General features: G+C 40.9%; 2 protein-coding genes across 2 annotated transcripts; both read right to left on the bottom strand.

The window, feature by feature from the left end:
* Positions 1–569: 569 nt before the first annotated feature.
* On the bottom strand, positions 570–2696 carry LOC121179021 (olfactory receptor class A-like protein 4). The gene is made up of 4 exons (XM_041033591.1): positions 2412–2696; positions 1865–2128; positions 1006–1251; positions 570–782 (listed from the first exon to the last, which is right to left on the bottom strand). The coding sequence occupies exons 1-4, from the start codon at positions 2694–2696 to the stop codon at positions 570–572; spliced, it is 1008 nt and encodes a 335-aa protein (XP_040889525.1).
* A 3126-nt stretch (positions 2697–5822) lies between these two features.
* Positions 5823–14737, bottom strand: LOC121179007 (von Willebrand factor A domain-containing protein 1-like). The gene is made up of 6 exons (XM_041033572.1): positions 14336–14737; positions 8095–8634; positions 7628–7906; positions 6962–7237; positions 6468–6740; positions 5823–6340 (listed from the first exon to the last, which is right to left on the bottom strand). Exons 1-6 carry the CDS (start codon positions 14415–14417, stop codon positions 6321–6323), a joined length of 1470 nt encoding a protein of 489 aa, XP_040889506.1. The 5' UTR covers positions 14418–14737; the 3' UTR covers positions 5823–6320.
* Between the last annotated feature and the right edge of the window lie 3723 nt (positions 14738–18460).

Below are 18460 nucleotides of genomic sequence, written 5' to 3'. Positions count from 1 at the left end.
AAATTGTTTCCCAGGGACTACTGTCTCACAATCATTTTCTTTGAGATGTGGTTAAAATATTATTTTATGTTGTTACAAGTAGGGTGTCAGATTATGAAATGTTTAGTCAAAAGCCAACATGATAACAAATAAAATGAACATATACAGCAAAACTTTAGCCCCAGATATTGGCTGGCAGATGAATAAAAAAATGATGCAATAATGTACATGAATTGATTTTGGTAGATTTTCATTTTTATTTGGACCATTTGTTTGGATTGTAAAATAAAAACATCACACCAGCTATCATCGCTGCGTACATAAAGGATTGAACTCATTGGGTCATGCTGCATAAATCCTTGTTACCTTAATGACGTTTCAACACTTTACCTTTCGACTGTGACCATCTCCAGTCACACACACATATGTGGAGGTTTACAGAGAGAAACATGTTTTCATCCTATGCCAGTGAACCTCCGTTTACTATTTTTTTGAGAGAGGATGACGCTAATAATAGTTCATGATTAGCAGTGTTGCTTGAGCTGCACCTCCAGTGCTTCAGCAGAGTGAACTGTTCACCAGCAGCTCTGTCAGTGAGAGATCATGGACTTGATGAAAGAACGCAGCCGCCTGTGGCCGACTGCCAGAACAGCAGGTGACATGGCAATGAAGATAATGTTGGCAAACCGAGCAATGACCAGAAGAAACTCAGCCGAGGAGCCACGGTTGTAGTTGAAATAGTTGACGGAGATAATGCTGGTTCCCCAGGATGCAATGAAGAGCATTATGAGAGCAAGAATCACCTGAAAATCACACAAGACAAAGAACTGGAGGCAGTGAAACCCACACATTGACATCTGATGAAATCTGGTGTAATAAAAATGTTGCTAAAACAACTTAGAAACTGGCTATGCTTGCCTGTTCTATTAATAAAATCAGAGGTCTGCTGAATATCAAACATTTTAATTTACTCATTCACTACTTATCTGCTTGGCTTAAAGCTCTAGACACTCTCCTCCTCCTCACCTTGGCTGCTCGTCTCTCAGCTGGTACCCGTTTTATGACAGGCGCGTCTTGCACCGAACTGCGCGTCCTGCCATGGGTGTGGAGTGTGTAAAGGGAGCCCAGGTTGGTAAAAGCCATCAAGATTATGGGAATCGCCTCATGGATCACCAAAGATGTGGTGGCATAGGCCAGGCCGCTGTAGCTGGAGGGAAAGTTCCAAACACAGCCCAGCAGGGGGCGTGTTGTGCTGCTCACCAGCATCAGAGTCTGTGATGAGGAAGAAAGAGTGGAGGCAGAACAAAAGAGGAACGAGAGGGGAACATAACTTAGTACCACTGGTCAGAAATTAGGTGAAACATAGTTTTTCTTTAAAATAAGTAGTTCTACATTCACTTACACTTTACTACTAACCTACTTGAAGTGAAATATACTTTAGATGAAGTGTATTATACAATCTCTCTAAATATCGAAAGACCATACCAGTCCTTTAAAGTTTTGTCTCCTTAAATACAGGGTGTACTTAAAGCATGCTGTACACTTTCATTCATCCCCTCAAATGTAAACCTGCATATGTTTGTATTATGTTGTTGTATTATGTAATCAGCAATAATGAAAATTATTCTTAATGTCTGAACTGAATCAACTCATTTACAAACAATAAATGCAGAGCTGATGTTCAGTGATACACAGTTCAAGCAGGTTAAAGAAGCCAAAGATTTTCATAGATTGCAGAAATGAACAGAAACTAATGGAGGCCTGGAATAGGAAAGAAAATACTTTAAAAATTCTAAAACACATTAGGGATCTTTTCAGTGCTGTAATCTAAAGTATACATGATTTGTAGTAAATGGGCTGAAACATGTAAAACCACTGAAATTACCTCTGTGGTGTTCACATCCCCACTAGTGGAAAATATGTGGGCAGGAATGGCGTAAACAAGGTTGAGAAGCCAGATCAGGCCAAGACTCAGCAGGAGGGTCTTAGGAACACCCCGGGACCCGTGAAAGTTCCCGAGAGTGGGAGCCACGCGCCTCAAAGTCTGGAGGTGGAACGCACTGAGGAAGAGCGTTGACCACACATTGACTGACCGCAGCCACACCCAGACACCCATCAAAAACTGACACCAGTCTTTGGATGAGTACAGCTGTAAAAGAAACAGGTGTATAAATAAATAAACTAGTATTCTGTACTCACACTTATCTCCTGGAGATACAAAAAAACGCAAATTAGATGTCAGCCTGACTGACATTTAATTTGTTTTATGTCTATTTAACTTTTCGGCTACTATATGTTTGCTATGGCAAACGCAAATTTCCCAAACAAAAATCTACGCTTTGACATAGACCACCAGTATGGTAGGTGGTACAAAGACAAAGCCTCTAAACTAACCAAAGGATAACTCGCGATTTATCTTAAAAGCTACATACCTCAAGTCCCATGTCTGAAATAACAAGCAGTGTGTTCCTCATCACAGACACCAGCAGGTTAGACAATGCCATGTTGATGATAATGATATCTGAGTTACGTCCTCCACCATGGTCCATAATCACATTCTTACCAATCACCCCAACCACAGTGGCATTACCCAGGATGCCCAGCACCACAAGGATCATGTAAAAGGCAGTTTGTGCAGGGGACACGGAGACACGAAGTCCCATCCCCACAAGCTTCTGGTCTTCATCTTGCTTTTGTGGGCCGTTTATTGCAGCCATTGATTTAACAACCTTGTCTCTGAAGCAGTTTTAACAGTTGATATAAAGTCTTAAAGCGTACCTCATCTTCATTTTTGATTTATATCAGAAGAATAAAATCCAGTCTTTGTCCTCCAAAATGCTGCCAACATGTTGAACACCAGTTCAATCAGCCTACTTGCGTTTTGTTCTGTGCGTTCTTCACAGGCGCAGTCATTTAAGACACTCCTTCCCACGGCTACACAAATAGGGTTATCCAACTTGTGTCATCATGACAAAAAACTGACAGCAGGGCTGTCTATGTGCTCCGTTTTGGTAAGACAACCCCTGTTAGGCCCTGAGAAAGCCACAAAGCAAGACTATGTTTTATGCCTCAGGGAGCGTGAAGTGCACGTTAATGAAACTCAAGAGATTAATCAGCTTCCATGAGTGAAATGTGCTTTCTTTGCAACCTGATTTGTTTCACCATTATCCCAGGGGAAATGGAAGCCTTTTTGTTTGTTTTCATGTATTTGCATGTGGTTGGGCTTTCAGCAAATGAACAAAAACAAAAACAAAAAAAAACAGCAGCACTTTAATCTTATTTTTTGACTTCAGACCAGATCTGCTTTCCTAGAAGGTATTAAATGAAATAATCGAAGTTGTGATGTCCTCTTGTCATCTGCATTCATGAAGCACCACAGTCACAAATTATATTGCTCAGTAACAAAAAACAAGCTACTGTCCTTCACAGAAAGTGGCACAAATACTAATCAAACTTGCCCAGAATGCCCTTATCAAAGGTCTAGGTGAGCCTCCCCGAGGGGCATGTGAAGGCTCTTTGATTGTTGCTTGGGGTGAGAGATGTCCGCAGTTCATATCCCATGAATGAGCTCTTCATATCTACACAGGGAGCAGGTCCTCTTCCACAGAGCCCGCCTCTGCACCATGTTTCTACAGTAGCCCAAATCAGACAGGTTAAACACTGGCTCTTGAGAGGTCCTTTCACATTTTTATGCCAGCTGAAGTCAAAACCAGTCTCACTATAGTTCGTAAAATTGTTTTGTCACTATTTTATCTATTGAGTCATGTTCAAGGACACAAATTTTCCATTTTTTTGTAACTCACAGAATGACTTTAAAACAAATGTATTTCTATTGGAAACATATTTTTTGAATGAATGAAGGTCTACATTCTTTTGTTGCAATCTGCAGCCTCACCACTAGATGCCACTAAATTCTACAAACTGGTCCTTTAAGGAATCATATCAACATCAGGGCAGGTCAACATTTTAATGTTCCAATTAATGCCAAGGTCCCCTTTTTATTTGGAAGACTTTTTCATTCAGTGTACCTAAGAAATATTATATAATGGAGCATGATCTGTAATGATCCTAAATGAATCATTGATGTCACATGACAGGATCACACCAAGTTTACCATTTACTCAGAATGAAAGATCTGTTTATAGCCACTAGATGGCCCCACAAACAACCAAATACCAGAATACCAGCGAGAACAACACATTTTTAATACAGAACCTTTTATTCCCTTCTGCTTACGAAGAAAAAAATCAAATACATATGGACATTGTGCAAATATATTTTCATAGAAATCTTTCTATTGTTATTCAATTTGCTTAGAGAAATATTTTATTGAACAAACCTGGCCACAAATTCAGTTGCACATCAAGTTAAATACAAAGCAAAAATGTAAAATATATGTTCACAATTCACTCACTCTCTACTCTGTACTGTACAGAAAGTACAGAAACAGGATGCTGATACAGAAAACAATTTACTCTCTCAGCATCATTTTGCTTGATTTTCATCACGGGCAGTAAAACAGAAACACACCCGTCTGTGACTTCAGTATTTGCTGCTTGTTGTTTTTTTGTTGCCAAATGTCCATCGCTGAGTGGAACCAAGAGAATGATAAATGAAACTTGTGTCTCCTGGCAAAAAACACTTTTCTGACGCATTCACCATCAGCTTCAAAATGTGAACATTTTAAACTACTATAATCAACAGTCCAACTCGTGATGAGCCACAAATGGTAGATAACAAGCTGAAATCATTAAAAATAATAAAAAAATATTCCAAAATCACTGTGACGCAGCATTATTTTTATTGGTCTGTTATCTTGACTATAATTTGCTGTCTGCAGCCCAAGGACTGTAAAATGTAACTTTACACTGTGTGTAATACACCTTTGTTATAGTAACAATTTTGATCTTTTTTTTTTTTTTTAAACAAATTAACGCTGCTTTCACTGATTTCAAAAGATTAATTATTCTCAGTCAGATCAAGCATATTGTCTACCTGGGAAAACATTAACAAGGTCAAGCAAGGTCATAGTCCTCTAACTAGACATTCAGAGCTTTATGTGAGAGTGAGAGTAACTCATTTAACAGCGTTCATGTGATAACATGGAAAAAAAATATTACGTTTATTGAATGGAAACATCGTTGAACACTGTCTTGTAAAAAGGTTTGAAGGATAAGGTGATCTGTGTGAGGACTCTGAGACAGTACCACTGTAGTGCCAGACCTCTGAATTGATGTCCATCCATTTTCTATACTGCTTAATCCGTCAGGGTAGCGGAGAGCTGGAGCCTATCCCAGCTGACTATGGGCGAGAGGCGGGGTACACCCTGGACTGGTCGCCAGTCAATCGCAGGGCTGACACACAAAGACAGATAACCACACACACACACACTCACACCTACAAACTCCGCACTCCGAGCCCAGGGTTTGAACCTGGAACCCTCTTGCTGTGAGGCGACAGTGCCAACCACTGCACCACCGTGCCGCCCAACTGATGTCCATATCTTTGATTTTTTTTTTTTTTAAGCAATATAACTGAATAGTGCTGTGAAAATGAAATGCAGGGCAGCCTGATTTTCAGGCTACTGCAGCTCAGCTTCTCAGGTTACAATTTATTGAGAGACTTCTATTTTTAATTGCATAGTTTTAACTCTTCACAAGTATGTTTCATGGTTTATGTTACCTTAAAGACTTAAAATATGACATTCTCTCATGCATATCTTATTTCAGACACTGTAATTCCACTCAAACTACTGTCACTTCTCATCTGGAAGAAGATTTTATTTGCTAGTTTTAAAACTAGTGATGGCTGATGCCTCTAATTTTGACTCTGATACCAGGGCAGGTAGGAAGGTAAATGCATTTCCATAGAATTTCAAGTAAATACAGCTATAATTATGTAACAGAACAATTTGAGAGTAGGCTGACATTACAGGTTCTTAATCAGAATAATAAATAATTATAGTCAGTAACAGTATTTCCTCAGACTGTGAATGCTGCCTATCCGCATACTCTGCAGCTGTGTATATTCCTGACTAACTAATATGTTTGAACAAATGTGTGGTGCTGTGGTGGACAGCCTTCCTATGAAGCTTTTGATATTTTCATTTGCAGGAGAAAAAAAATAACTTAATTATGCTCAGTATTTACTCAGCCATTGTGAGGATACAGGGCTGGGGTGATGTAATAAAGCCTTTTCAGTCACTGTAATTCATTTCAAGATGAAAACCGATGAACAAGATGAACTTCAGAAATAAAATTCAGTCCTGCACAGGTTTTCTAGTGCACCCAGTGCTTAAAATGCTTGATTTCATCCATGTTTTATGCTGCAGACTCTGGTTGTTAACCCCACTGGCTGGAATCTATCAGAGAGTAGAGACAAAGAGACGGGAAATTCTACTTCTTCAAATGAACCAAACCTGCTATGTATGAACGTAATTGCAGGAATTAAGAAAGTAAAAGCAGATGATAATATTCTGCACAGCTAACCTGTGTGACGCTCTGCAGTGCAGCATAAACCATCTCCTAGGCCCGAGCTGTAGACCGGAGACACGCACACTCGGCTGTTTGGGGGAAGATGTGTTAGCCGTGTGGAACGAGAATGAGGAGGCAGGTAGATGGAGGAGGAGGAGGACCTGTGGGAGTTTCCTCTCTTCCAGTTGAGCCAGTAGCCTATCAGGTCGTCCTGATGGGCCTGCCACACTACCTGCACCTCCTGATGCTCCAATGGGGTCAGCTGAAGTTTAGCCAGGGCAGGCAAAGCTGTTGCAGAAAATACCATAAAAGAAAACAAGGGAGTTTGCAATCTGCTCACGTGAAGCTGACACACAGTGAAAAGAGTAAGGATGATTCATAAAGGAACATGGGCAACATCCAACGGGCCGATACAAAACAAAACATCAATAAAAAGAACAAACGTGATGTTTTCAACCAAACACAACTGATGTAAAACATGGTCTACAAATGTCAAAATAAAAGCGTACCCTCTTGAGTGCATGCCCTCACTGACATGACTATTTCTTTCCCATTCATATGCAGAGCGCTGATTGTAACCAGGTACTGAGTGCCTGACTCCAGGCCTGTAAGCAAGGTAGAGTTTCTCTGGCTGGGCAATATTACAGTCTGGACGCGTCCGCTTGGAATAGCCCCATACTCCACTGTGTATCTCTGGACCCGAGCCGGCTGCAGGGGACCCCAGCTCACACGGATCTGATGAGGGCCAGAGTCTGACACAGAGACCACTGCCGGGCTTAAAACGTCTGAGGCAAGTGTAGGAAGAAGAGACACAGGTGAGGTGATAACTACCAGCATCAATTTAGCTTAGATGGAGCCTGGTGAATATGGTACTAAAATACCCAAAGTGACCATTCGAAATGCCTCACTTGAATTAAACAATCACACTGCAGAAACCCGAGTTTGCTTTAGACGTACAAGTCAAGATTTGTGTGTATTACAAACTGCAAACGTGCAGATATGTGCACTCATGTTGCAGTAAATACCCCCCTAATGGCTATAAGGCATAAGACAAAAAAAATGAGAGGAACTTGTTGTGAGATGGTTTTGTCTGCTACTACTTCTTTGGTTAAATGCATTACAGGATTGTAAACGCATATTTAAAAGAAGGGGAAATCACTTTTCAATCATCTCACCAGGAAGCGTGGTGAAGTTAACAGACAGTGTATTAAACGGCTTCTGGTTGGCCTCTGGGTGGAGATACGCTGTGTAGGTGGTATCAGGCCGCAGGTTGGTCAGTTCCACCGAGCTGGAGTCGCCTGAGAGGGTGAGTCTGGTCTCAGGGTCTGTTCTCAACACGGAGTTATACCAGAGCTCATAGTAACCACTGTCTGCTCTTAGAACAGGACACCACTGCAGCACGACACTGTGGGAAGTCAAGCGAACAATGCGCAGCTGTTCTGCACGAATAATTTCTATAGATAAGACAAAGGGACAAAGAGAGGGGGGGAAGAGATAAGAGAGGAAAACAGAGATAAAATATAGAAACTGGAAACTTAATAATTCTGTAGTTAAAAATCACCTTTACTGTCAAAAAATCACTTTCTAACATAACATGGAGCTACCTAATATTTCATACACACACACACACACACACACATACTAATGATGGCCTCCCTCAGATTTTCTGTGATGATGTCGATGTTATCGATGTCCACAAAGTAGAGGTGGGACTCCAGAGGACGCGTCACTGCACGTTGTAACACCCCATAGTCGCCATGTACCGTAGATACAATTAACACAGAAACTCCCTGTGCCTTCAGCTCCGTCATGGGCTTGTCCACGTCTCCGGGCTGCACACCATCAGTCAGCCACAGCAGTATCTTTGGTACGCTCTCCTCTGTCTCTGTCAGGAGCCGCTGAGCCACCCTGAGCGCCTCCACAGTGTTGGTGTCTCCCTGCAGGTGGCTGACACGTCGCAGGGCTTTCTGCAGACTTTCCTGACTCTTGTGGACATCCAGGCTGAACTCCAGGTTTGGTTTGGTGCCCACCTGCAGCAGCCCAACTCTTACGTGCCCACGGCCCAATGAGAAGGGGCGAAGCAGCTCGGTAGTGAAAAGCAGCAGGCGGGAGAACTCATAGTTTGATAGACTTCCTGAAGAGTCCAGCAAGAGCAGAATATCCCCTTCACTGCAGTTCAACACTGTAAACAACAGGAGGAAAAATAGGAAGGCCATTTTAATATGTGGATGTTGCGAACCTCACATTCTCCTTAGTGACAGGTTTAGTAGTGATTTTTTTTAAAATTATGCCTTTAAACCTGCATTAGGTGATTTTTATTCCCTCTTTATTGCCTTTAAATTGATATTAGCAAACTTGAGTAGAAAGAATGGCTTATTTACTCCTTCAGCTGAGGGCTGGAAAACCAAAACAGTGAACTCAAAGATGGTTAAACAGCAGAGTCACAGGATAATTATCTGTGGATTTGTCACTGAGTGAAACCTTTTACATTAGAGTCATTGTCACCACAGTCAACAGCTTTAAGGAAGAGCTTCAATATCCCCCTTTTCCCCACTGGATGAAGGTACAAGACAGGCAAGTGGAATTTTCATAAACCATGGTGCCTATGCTGCATCCTCCAATCCTCCAATCATGACTGCATTAATATTTCAGTCATATAAAAAAAAGGGACACTGATTTAGGGCATCTAAGGTGACACTGGGCTTATTAATGTCTTAGATGCAGTTACTGTTCCTGGAGAAGCATTAATATAAAGAATGAGAGGCAATAACAGGTGTCTTTTTTCATACATTGCACTGAAGTCCTGAGAACAATCCTCTGTACAGCTCGCACTGTATCAAAACATGTCAAAAAATACTGCATTGAGAACACTTTAAATCGAATTACAGCACAGGATTTATGATGGCAAGGAACCAAGAGAACTGGTCACAGGAGTGGATTTATCATATGAAACTGGAGTGAGATTTACATTATAGATAAATCAGTTTAAAAAGAAAAGAAGCTGTGCAGAGCAAAGGAATAAAAGCACATCCCACATCTTGGGATCTCCCCACTTGAATGAACACACACTGGTTTCTCCATCTCACCCATCATCATTTCTCAGAAGCATTTCTCACAATAATTTTCAATGAAAAGAAACAAATCTACCTACAAGCACCATCCTGCAAAATCAGATACGTGTCCAGTACATCTGGTGACTCACTGATCTGTTTCTCCTGGAAACCAGTGAGTGTTTCCTAATAATCCTGTTCACCACAGGAGACTTTTGGAACATTTGCTGGCTGATATATTGGTCTTGTACCATCACCTATTATAAATGACTAATACAGGGACATTAGTTCGTGGAGTAATAGAATGAATTCAACCCACATACAATCAATCTTAATTGTACACTACATAATCTAGACATCTGCTTTATTGCATCACTTCATCCATGTCATTCACACTTCTCTGTCCTTTCCATTTACAGGTCCTCTGCAGAACACACCCATTATTTTATTGCAGCAGTGGTCAAGTCATTAAACTTTTATAGGGAGGCAGAAAATAAAGCAGTAGGAAAATAAACAGGAACAGAGGAAATGAGGGAGAAAAGTGCAATCAGACGAAGAGGCGTCAGCCAACCTCTTAATGAAACACAGATAACTTACAAAGACTACAAGAGGAGATAGATAGATGCTGGGGGGAGCAGAAGAGAAATGGAAACTTATACACTACTGGTTAAACGTTTTGGTAACACCCTAATTTTTCCAGTTTTTATTGAAACTGGTGCAGTGCCTGTCAAGCTGGAGCGTGACCTTTGGCAATGTCAGGGGATTCATCAAAAGGACTTCATCAACAGTAGAGGAGCCCGATGGCTGAAGGCTCTGTTACAATTTCTATTTTCTGAGACTCTAGGAACCACAAGTAAGCCTGCATTCTGGGAGCGTGGTGTTCTACTGGGGTAATAGGTTACTATGAGCTCCCTAAGATGATGGTGCCTGGCTTGGAGGGCTTTGTAGGTGAAGAGAAGGATTTTAAGTGCAGTGGAACGAACACAGGAGAAATACGAACTCTTCTCCTAGTTCCTGTCAGTGCAGCACTTTTGATCAAATGGAGAGTCTGTCAATAAGGAACTGCAACAATCCAAGCATAGCACTGACTAGTTTTTCTGCATCCTTTTGAGACATTATGTGTCTTTTTGCAATGCCATCCAGAATTAGATTATGTATGGACCAATTACAATAGCTGTCAGTTTTGTCTGAGTTTAATAGGAAGAAATTATCAATCATTCAGGTCTTTACCTCAAGGCGTGCTTGAAGTTTCACTGACTGGTTTCCTCTGGCTTCACTGACAAGTACAATTGGGTATCATCCACATAACAGTGTAAGTTTATGTAAGTATTTCCTAATAATACTATCTAAATTAAACATATATACGATGAATAGAATTGGTCCAAGCACACAACCTTGGAACTCCGTGTCTAACTTTTGCATACGTGGAATAAGAATATACATTTAATCTCAATGAAATGTGCCAGTCTCTTAGAAAGTCATTTGTAAATTTCACCAGTATAAACAGGTCTGTAGAAAGTCATTCAACTGATTGGCAACTGCTTTATAAAGGATCTTAGAGAGAAAGGGGAGGTTCAATATAGGTCTATAGTTGGCTAAGATATCTGGATCAAGAGGAAGCTTTTTAAGAAATTCTAAAACGTTTATACACATATGTACAGTGTGTGTGTGTGTGTGTGTGTGTGTGTGTGTGTGTGTGTGTGTGTGTGTGTGTGTGTGTGTGTGTGTGTGTATGCATGGGGGACAAGCAGAGGGGATAAGCTAAAAGAGGAGAATCAGACAGAACACAAAATGAGACAGAAAGATAAAGAGACATGGTTGGATTAGAGTTGTTGATGGAGATGTGGAGGAACTGCTCCATCTTTGCATTCCTGCAAGGACAAATGCATGTGACTGTGTATAAGCGTGTCTGTGTGACAGAGAGAGATTTGAGGATGTCATCTGTTATTTAATTGCTTTCGAGCTGTGCCAAGGCCATATGTCATACTGCAGAGCTGCACAGATGAATGAAAAATATGTTAATTCTTCCTGTGAAGTTTACTCAGTGCACTATCAACACATGTTGACATTAAACAGACAGATGGCAGACTATCCAGTCTCTCTCAGATCAAAATCAATGCAGGCTACTTATAAACTTCAGATGATGTTTTTACACATATAAATTGCATGTTGCTTTTAGCTGCATTAAACATTTACAGATTTCCTGCAGGAAAGTGAAACCGTCAATTAATTAAAAATTCCACACATTCCACACGTTTTGTTTCTCTAACTTAGCAAATAAGTCCAAATATTTTCTTTTAATTAGCTGTGGCCACCTGTAAGGACCACGGCCTTCTCTATGTCAAAACCAGCATTTACACCAAAGCTCCTATTGTCCTTAAAAATACATTTATATCAAACTATTTCTTATAGACTCATTGTTTTTATTTAGCTGTTTGAAAATGATTTGACATTACGATGGGACTGTGTTATTGGTTCTCTGTGCAATATTCTTAATAGGGTTGGGTGACATGTTACAATTTTCCAACCAGCCACCATCAGTCCAGCAACCGGCGATTGAAAATTGCTTTTCAGCACCAATAGATTGGACAGCAACCACTAAAGATGGCTTAATTGTCATTTAGTCACTGTCCTGTTTTGTGAAAGATAGAAGTGCACACTTCCAATTGTGCTCAACCATACCTGACACTCCCCCCATGACCCCACAGTCTGATCTCAACTTATCTCTCATACATATCCACAAGGACGAAGGAACACCACCTTCATCTACACTTCTTTAACACTGAACTCTTAGTCATTCTAGTCAATCAATCTCTCCATCACAAAATAAACATCAAAATCTCCACTTAATCTCTCACCTCAACCAAGGTTGTCAGAAACCTGGGTGTCATGTTTAATGACCAGCTATCCTTCTCTGACCATGTTGCATCTGTCTCCCAGTCATGCCACTTTGTTCTATACAGCATAAGAGAAATCAGGCCTTACCTGGCTCAGTATGCCCCCATGTTCTTGTTACAGGTCAAGGTCATCTCTTGCCTCAACTACTGCAATGCCCTTCTACTGGGCCTTCCTTCATGCACAGTGAAACTCTTACAGATGGTCCAGAATGCAGCGGCGTGTCTGATTTTCAATCAGCCTAAAAGGGCACATGTTGCTCCGCTGCTCCTTGACCTCCACTCGCTACCCATGGCTGCCCAAATCAAATCAAATTCAAGTCACTAAAGCTTGCCTAAAGAATGACTTTTGTGTCTGCAGCCATCTGCTTGATCCCAATAATCCAGGCTTATGCTCCTTCTAGGCCACTATTTTCTTCCAAAGAACGCTGTCTGGTATCGCCATCCCTGTGCACAAGGGATGGTCCCCCACCTATATAGACATGCAATAATAAATGGCTGGACTAACCCGTTTAAGAGTCACTCAGACAGCTGAAATGTTTTAGGGCAGACCAGTGATGACAATGGACACACTGTTTACTTGCAATGTTTCTGTGAACTGGTTGAGGTCCAATTTGGCAGTAATATCTCTACTAGTGTCATAATTTGGAAAATATGACATTTGGTGTAGCTTGTTACATTTTATACCCTCTACTAATTAGTTCCAAGTCACAAAAACAACTTTAGTCCAGTTATAGCCACCTGGCATCTTTTCCATCTTAAACTGAAAAAAAATGACATCACCTGCAGTGGTGGAAGTAGAATTACTTATTATTAAAAAAAAAAAACCAAAAAACCGAAATATTCGAAATAAAAACCTGCATTAAAAATCTTACTTAAGTAAACATACATTAGTATAATCAGCAAAATGTACTTAGAGTAGGAAAGGTAGTAGCATTATACAGAGAAATGTCTGCATAATGCTACTACTATATCATGAGGTTATCAGATTATTATTACTTATGCATAAATATGTAAGAAGCATGTCCATGTTAAGATGAAGAAAATTTGTACTTCTTTGCACACTGTTAGGTAGTTTAATCTTGAACAATTCAACATATTTTAGACAGTGGTTGTTTGTAAAATTATACTCTGAAAAGTACCCAGTGACTGCAGCTGTCTCATAAAACCACTGGAGTAAAAAGTATAGTATTCCCCTCTGAAATGGAGTTGAAGCATGAAGAAGCCTTAAACTGAAATGCTCCAGTAAAGTACCGCAAAAGCTGTGCTGAAGTACAGTACTTGAGTAAATGTAACGCAAACGTGATCCAATGAGAAGAAATAAGTTTCCTCAGTGACTCTCCATACTGTCGCCAATTATAGCTATTATTAACATTCATTATGGTTATTATAGATCATTATATTAATTAGATCATAAACTGTGACCATATAAATAGACACACCCTTTATCTTCGGGATTAAATTCGGTGCTGTTGTGCAACGTATCACCACACAAACTCCTCGGGACAACTTGTTGAAACCTGACTGTCTCGGTGAAATAATCCTGGCCTGTTGCTACTTTTTAAATGTCAATGATGGTGCTTTCATACCTCACTGCTGCCGTCTGACTCATAACTAATTAACAGCAATGTGTAAATATTTTACTCAGTGTTAAGGAAAATCAGTCCTCTCATTTTAGGGTGTATTTGCAGAGACTGCATAGGTAATTTATACAATTTTACACAATTCGTGTGTTTTTTCCCCCCACAAGGTTTAACTTTAAGACCAAACTCCATTTACAAAATATCAAATTTTCCTAATCTAACCCTGATGACCAATACTGCAGTCTCTCAACATTGTATTTGTGCACTGGGTCCGTGTGATGTTAATGTTTAATTCGGTCACACACTTGTACCTGTTCTGTTTCATATCTGTATCTTAGCTTGTGCTATCAACTCACCTGTGGCAGGTACAGCACTTTGCGTGTTGCTCCGCTGCAACATCGCGCAGAAAAAAACGCAGCGAAGTAAAAAGCCCTGCATTCTTTCCAGACAGCATCGAAAAAAAGGGGGAAAAAAATCATGAATGTGGTTAAAATCAAACAGAACAATCCGGTGAAATAAACGTAACTTCACCGTTTTCCATCGCTCAGATCACTGTCACGGTTGATCCAGCCTGTGTGGAAGCAGCTCTGCCTGTTGCTTTCCTGGAAACTTTTCCTCAGCAAACACCTGCGTCAGTCACGCTCTTCACCCTCTGAAGGATTGTTTCCGCGGCGCACTTATTTCATTTAATATCAGATTACTTCTCTCCCAGCTGTTTCATTACTGTACACAGTTCACTTTCTGCTTGGGATTTCTCCTCCTCCTCCTCCAGCTGCTGAGCCAGGAAAGGAAATCATTGTCACTTTTTTTTCTGGACGACACCCTCTTTACCCACGTACACATATACCTCTTTACCAACGAAGCCCAAAACATACCATGATATAATCTGTATTTGCACCAGCATGGTGGCCTGTTGGACATTGCTGTACACAGTGGCACCGTGACCCAGGGGGCATGGTGGCCTGTTGGACATTGCTGTACACAGCGGCACCGTGACCCAGGGGGCATGGTGGCCTGGTAGCCTGGTGGCAACAAAAAAAATCATCTGCGCCGCTAAACGGTTTTCTATTATCTATCATATTACTGTGTGGGGATTTGGCAAATTGGCGCCTCCTGCAGGTGCTCTTGCTTGCTGAGAAGGTGCCGTGCTCAGAAGCTGTGTGAGGAGAGGAAAGAGGAGGGGGGTGCAGTTCACCTCTGGGGGGGGGGGGGGGCGCTTGGAGGGGAAGTCGCCCAGGGAGTAGTGTAGAACCGCCACTGATTCCATCAAGGGGTCATCACTCTTAAATCATGCAAACATTCAGGCACCAGGCCAAATGGACACCTGTGGACCAAAACTTTATGTCCCAGAGGAACCAAGAACATCTCACCATACGCATGCCAGAAGTAAATGTCTGCTGTTGCTGTAAGAAAAATAACATCTGTGTTGCCTGTACATTAGCTTGTGCTGGAAGCACAGGATGGAAACACAGACATGTACACAGTCCTCCACCTCTCCTATATAGAAGCAAGGCAGCCAGATTTGCAAAATGATTACAAATGATCAGCAGTGCATAGTTGTTTGCATCTTTTTTTAAAGTCTTTAAGGGATTATTTTATGTCTGTCTCTGGTTGTTATGTGTTTCTATGATCATTTTTTGTGGTTGTTTTACGTCTCATAATGGTCATTCTGTGTCATCTCTTTTCTGCGTCTTTGTAGTTGTTGTCTGCAACAAGAAATGTTAACAGCCACTTCAAACAAATGCTTTGTCTCAGGGGCCTCCTGACCCCTCTGCCCCTGGGCCTGTGCCCAGTAGGCCAGTTTAGTAATCCGTCCATGTCTGGAGAAATAACAGTGAAACTGATCCGATCTCAGTTTTCTCTGGGGACTCCCTGGATGCTCCCCAAGCTGACCACAAAACTGGACCCCACTTTGGGAAACAGCAACAGGGCAAGACATCCATTTGGATCAAGAAGCAACATAGAAAGCCATTCAGCCGGTCCATTAGACGGGATTACACTAAATACCACAGCTGCCACTTATCAGAAAGATACTTGGACCAAGTGCAGTCTATTCACATTCATTTATTACAGTCGACTACAATAGGACCCACATCTCTGCCTCCCGTGTGTGTGTAACCAGATAAAGATAAAAGGCTTAATAAATGGAGGGCATTGACTGAATGTGCCCTTGTGAGATGAGAGTGCCCAGCATGTGTCCACAGCCAAGACAGAGCCTCTGTTACTTCAAGGGAAATAATGTGGATGATCAGAATTTGCCTGAATGTGACAGTGTTTTCTTTTTTCTTTTTGTTCTTTTTATTTTATGCAAAGACTTTGTGCATGTGGGATGTCATTCAGGGTGGGATAAAGGTAGACAGAGACAGATAGCAGAGAGATAAAGCACTTTCTGATACACAACACTTGCTCACATACCAGGCTGGTATCTAACTGGCAGACAGTGCCGGTACAAAGCAGAAGTTCAGTCTGTGCACTAAGATAGGAGTCTGTCTGCAGGTTTATGGATACTACAGTCTTCCAGGGCTCTAATTTTGGTTGGAGACAAATGAATGACTGTAAATGTCTGCTGGTCTCCAAGAACCTTGAATTACATTTAGGGAAATATGCCCATCCAAGTTAGAGTTAGATGAGAAGATTGATACCACTCTAATGATGGTTAGCTGTCAGGGAAACAGGTAGCCTGGTTCTGTCAAATCTGTCCACCAGCACCTCTAATGTTCACTACTTAACATGCTATATCTTGTTTATTAAGCCTGTCAGGCTGAACATTTTGACTGGTTTTCCAATATTCAGTGACATCTGTTTCAATTATTAACAACTCTAAATCTAAAGAAGGGTGGAGATCAGATCATCTGGTTTTGCCTCAGTAAGCACGTCATTTGAAACATAAACCCACTATTCAAACATAATATGCACATGTTTCCAGTCTTTGTGGTAAGCTACCTGCTGGCTATAGAAATACAGACCAATGTGAGATCTTTGCTCGGCAAGAAAGCAAATAAGTCAGACTGTCCCTTTAAAATGTGAGCTCTGTTGAGGTTTTGTAATGTGTTGCTGTTTTCTAATATACCTCTGGTTTTCCTGCTCAGATAGTTTGTGTTTGAAATCTGAGGCCACAGTGGATGAAGCAGTAAATCCAGCTTGACTCCACACTCTTGAACTCACCAGACGCCCCACAATTAAATTGAAAAATTACACAAGCACACTCACACGCATTCACACACTCTGCTTTAATTGACAGTAGAATCTAATGTGCCACTGGGCACAAGTGTGACATTTTGGTATCCTTGAACATTTCATCATATTAAAACCCACTGTAATGGATATTTAACATTTAAACTTGAGCTTTCTGCTCAGTCAAACAATCATCTTATTGTGGGATACTTTTCAAAGTTTCATTATAAAGCCTCCACAGTTTTTCTCAGATTTATAGTCAGATAAATTTGAGGTAAATTCCAGGTAAAGCGGATACAGTCAATAGACCAGACTCTGCTTCACATTTTTCACACCAGCAGCATCGCTCTGTGAATGGCAGTCGGTCAGCCCACTTTAGTCCAGACCAAAATAAAAACAGCGATTGGACAGATTTTTGTGAAATTTTGTACCTATATTCATGGCCACCGGTGGATGAATCCTACTTCTCCTGTCTAAAAAAAACACACCAAGATTTTTGGTGACAAACATAAGTACTGAAACTAGGCAGCACACATATTGAGTGTGCTGTGGATGGACACTATGTAGGTGGACCCCAGTAGGCGTGTTCGGTACTCCATCCATAGAACTGGTGCATAGAATGGATTTGGGACACAGCTTGTTATTATAAAGCTTTCACATTTTCTGTGAATAATCAGATAAATTAGATGGTCTAACAGTGAACATAAAGCAGATGCAGTCCAATGTGGAGCCACACACTGCTTCACATTGTTTCTAAAGTGAAATATGAGTCTTCTTCCCCATCACCAGCAGCTCATGACTGTTATTCTCACTCTGGAACATTGAAAACATGCTGGTTTTGCTCCCATTTGAAACAGATTGATTGTTATTTTTATAGTTATATGAGTATAATAATCGAGACATTAACTCCCACTGTAGCACCCCAGCTTGTATATGTGTGTGTCTATGTGTATGTGTTCATGCTCTTAACTCAATTAATCTGTAAGAAGTCTACGCAAGCAGTATTATAAATTCCTTCTGTGCATGCAGCATGACAACATACTTGATTAGACTACCAGCACGTTTTTCTTCACAGTAAAAAATAAAAAATAAAAAAATCACGCCCCGATTGTGCACAAAGAAGGAAGACATGCTATTAAAAAGACATTTTATTAACACCATGTTGATGAGCTCTGCCTCTGCTGAGGAGTCCCGCTGATTAACTTTCAGATTAATGTGTTGTCAGCTCTCTGCCGCTGCTAAATTAACAGGATTTGTTATCGCAACAGCACAGTGATATAATATTACTGACCACACAGGGCAGGAAT

Source organism: Toxotes jaculatrix, chromosome 3 (genome assembly GCF_017976425.1).
Source record: "Toxotes jaculatrix isolate fToxJac2 chromosome 3, fToxJac2.pri, whole genome shotgun sequence".
Lineage (NCBI taxonomy): Eukaryota > Metazoa > Chordata > Actinopteri > Toxotidae > Toxotes > Toxotes jaculatrix.
Note: the sequence above shows the minus strand (reverse complement) of the source record. Positions and strands in the feature narration are given on the sequence as shown.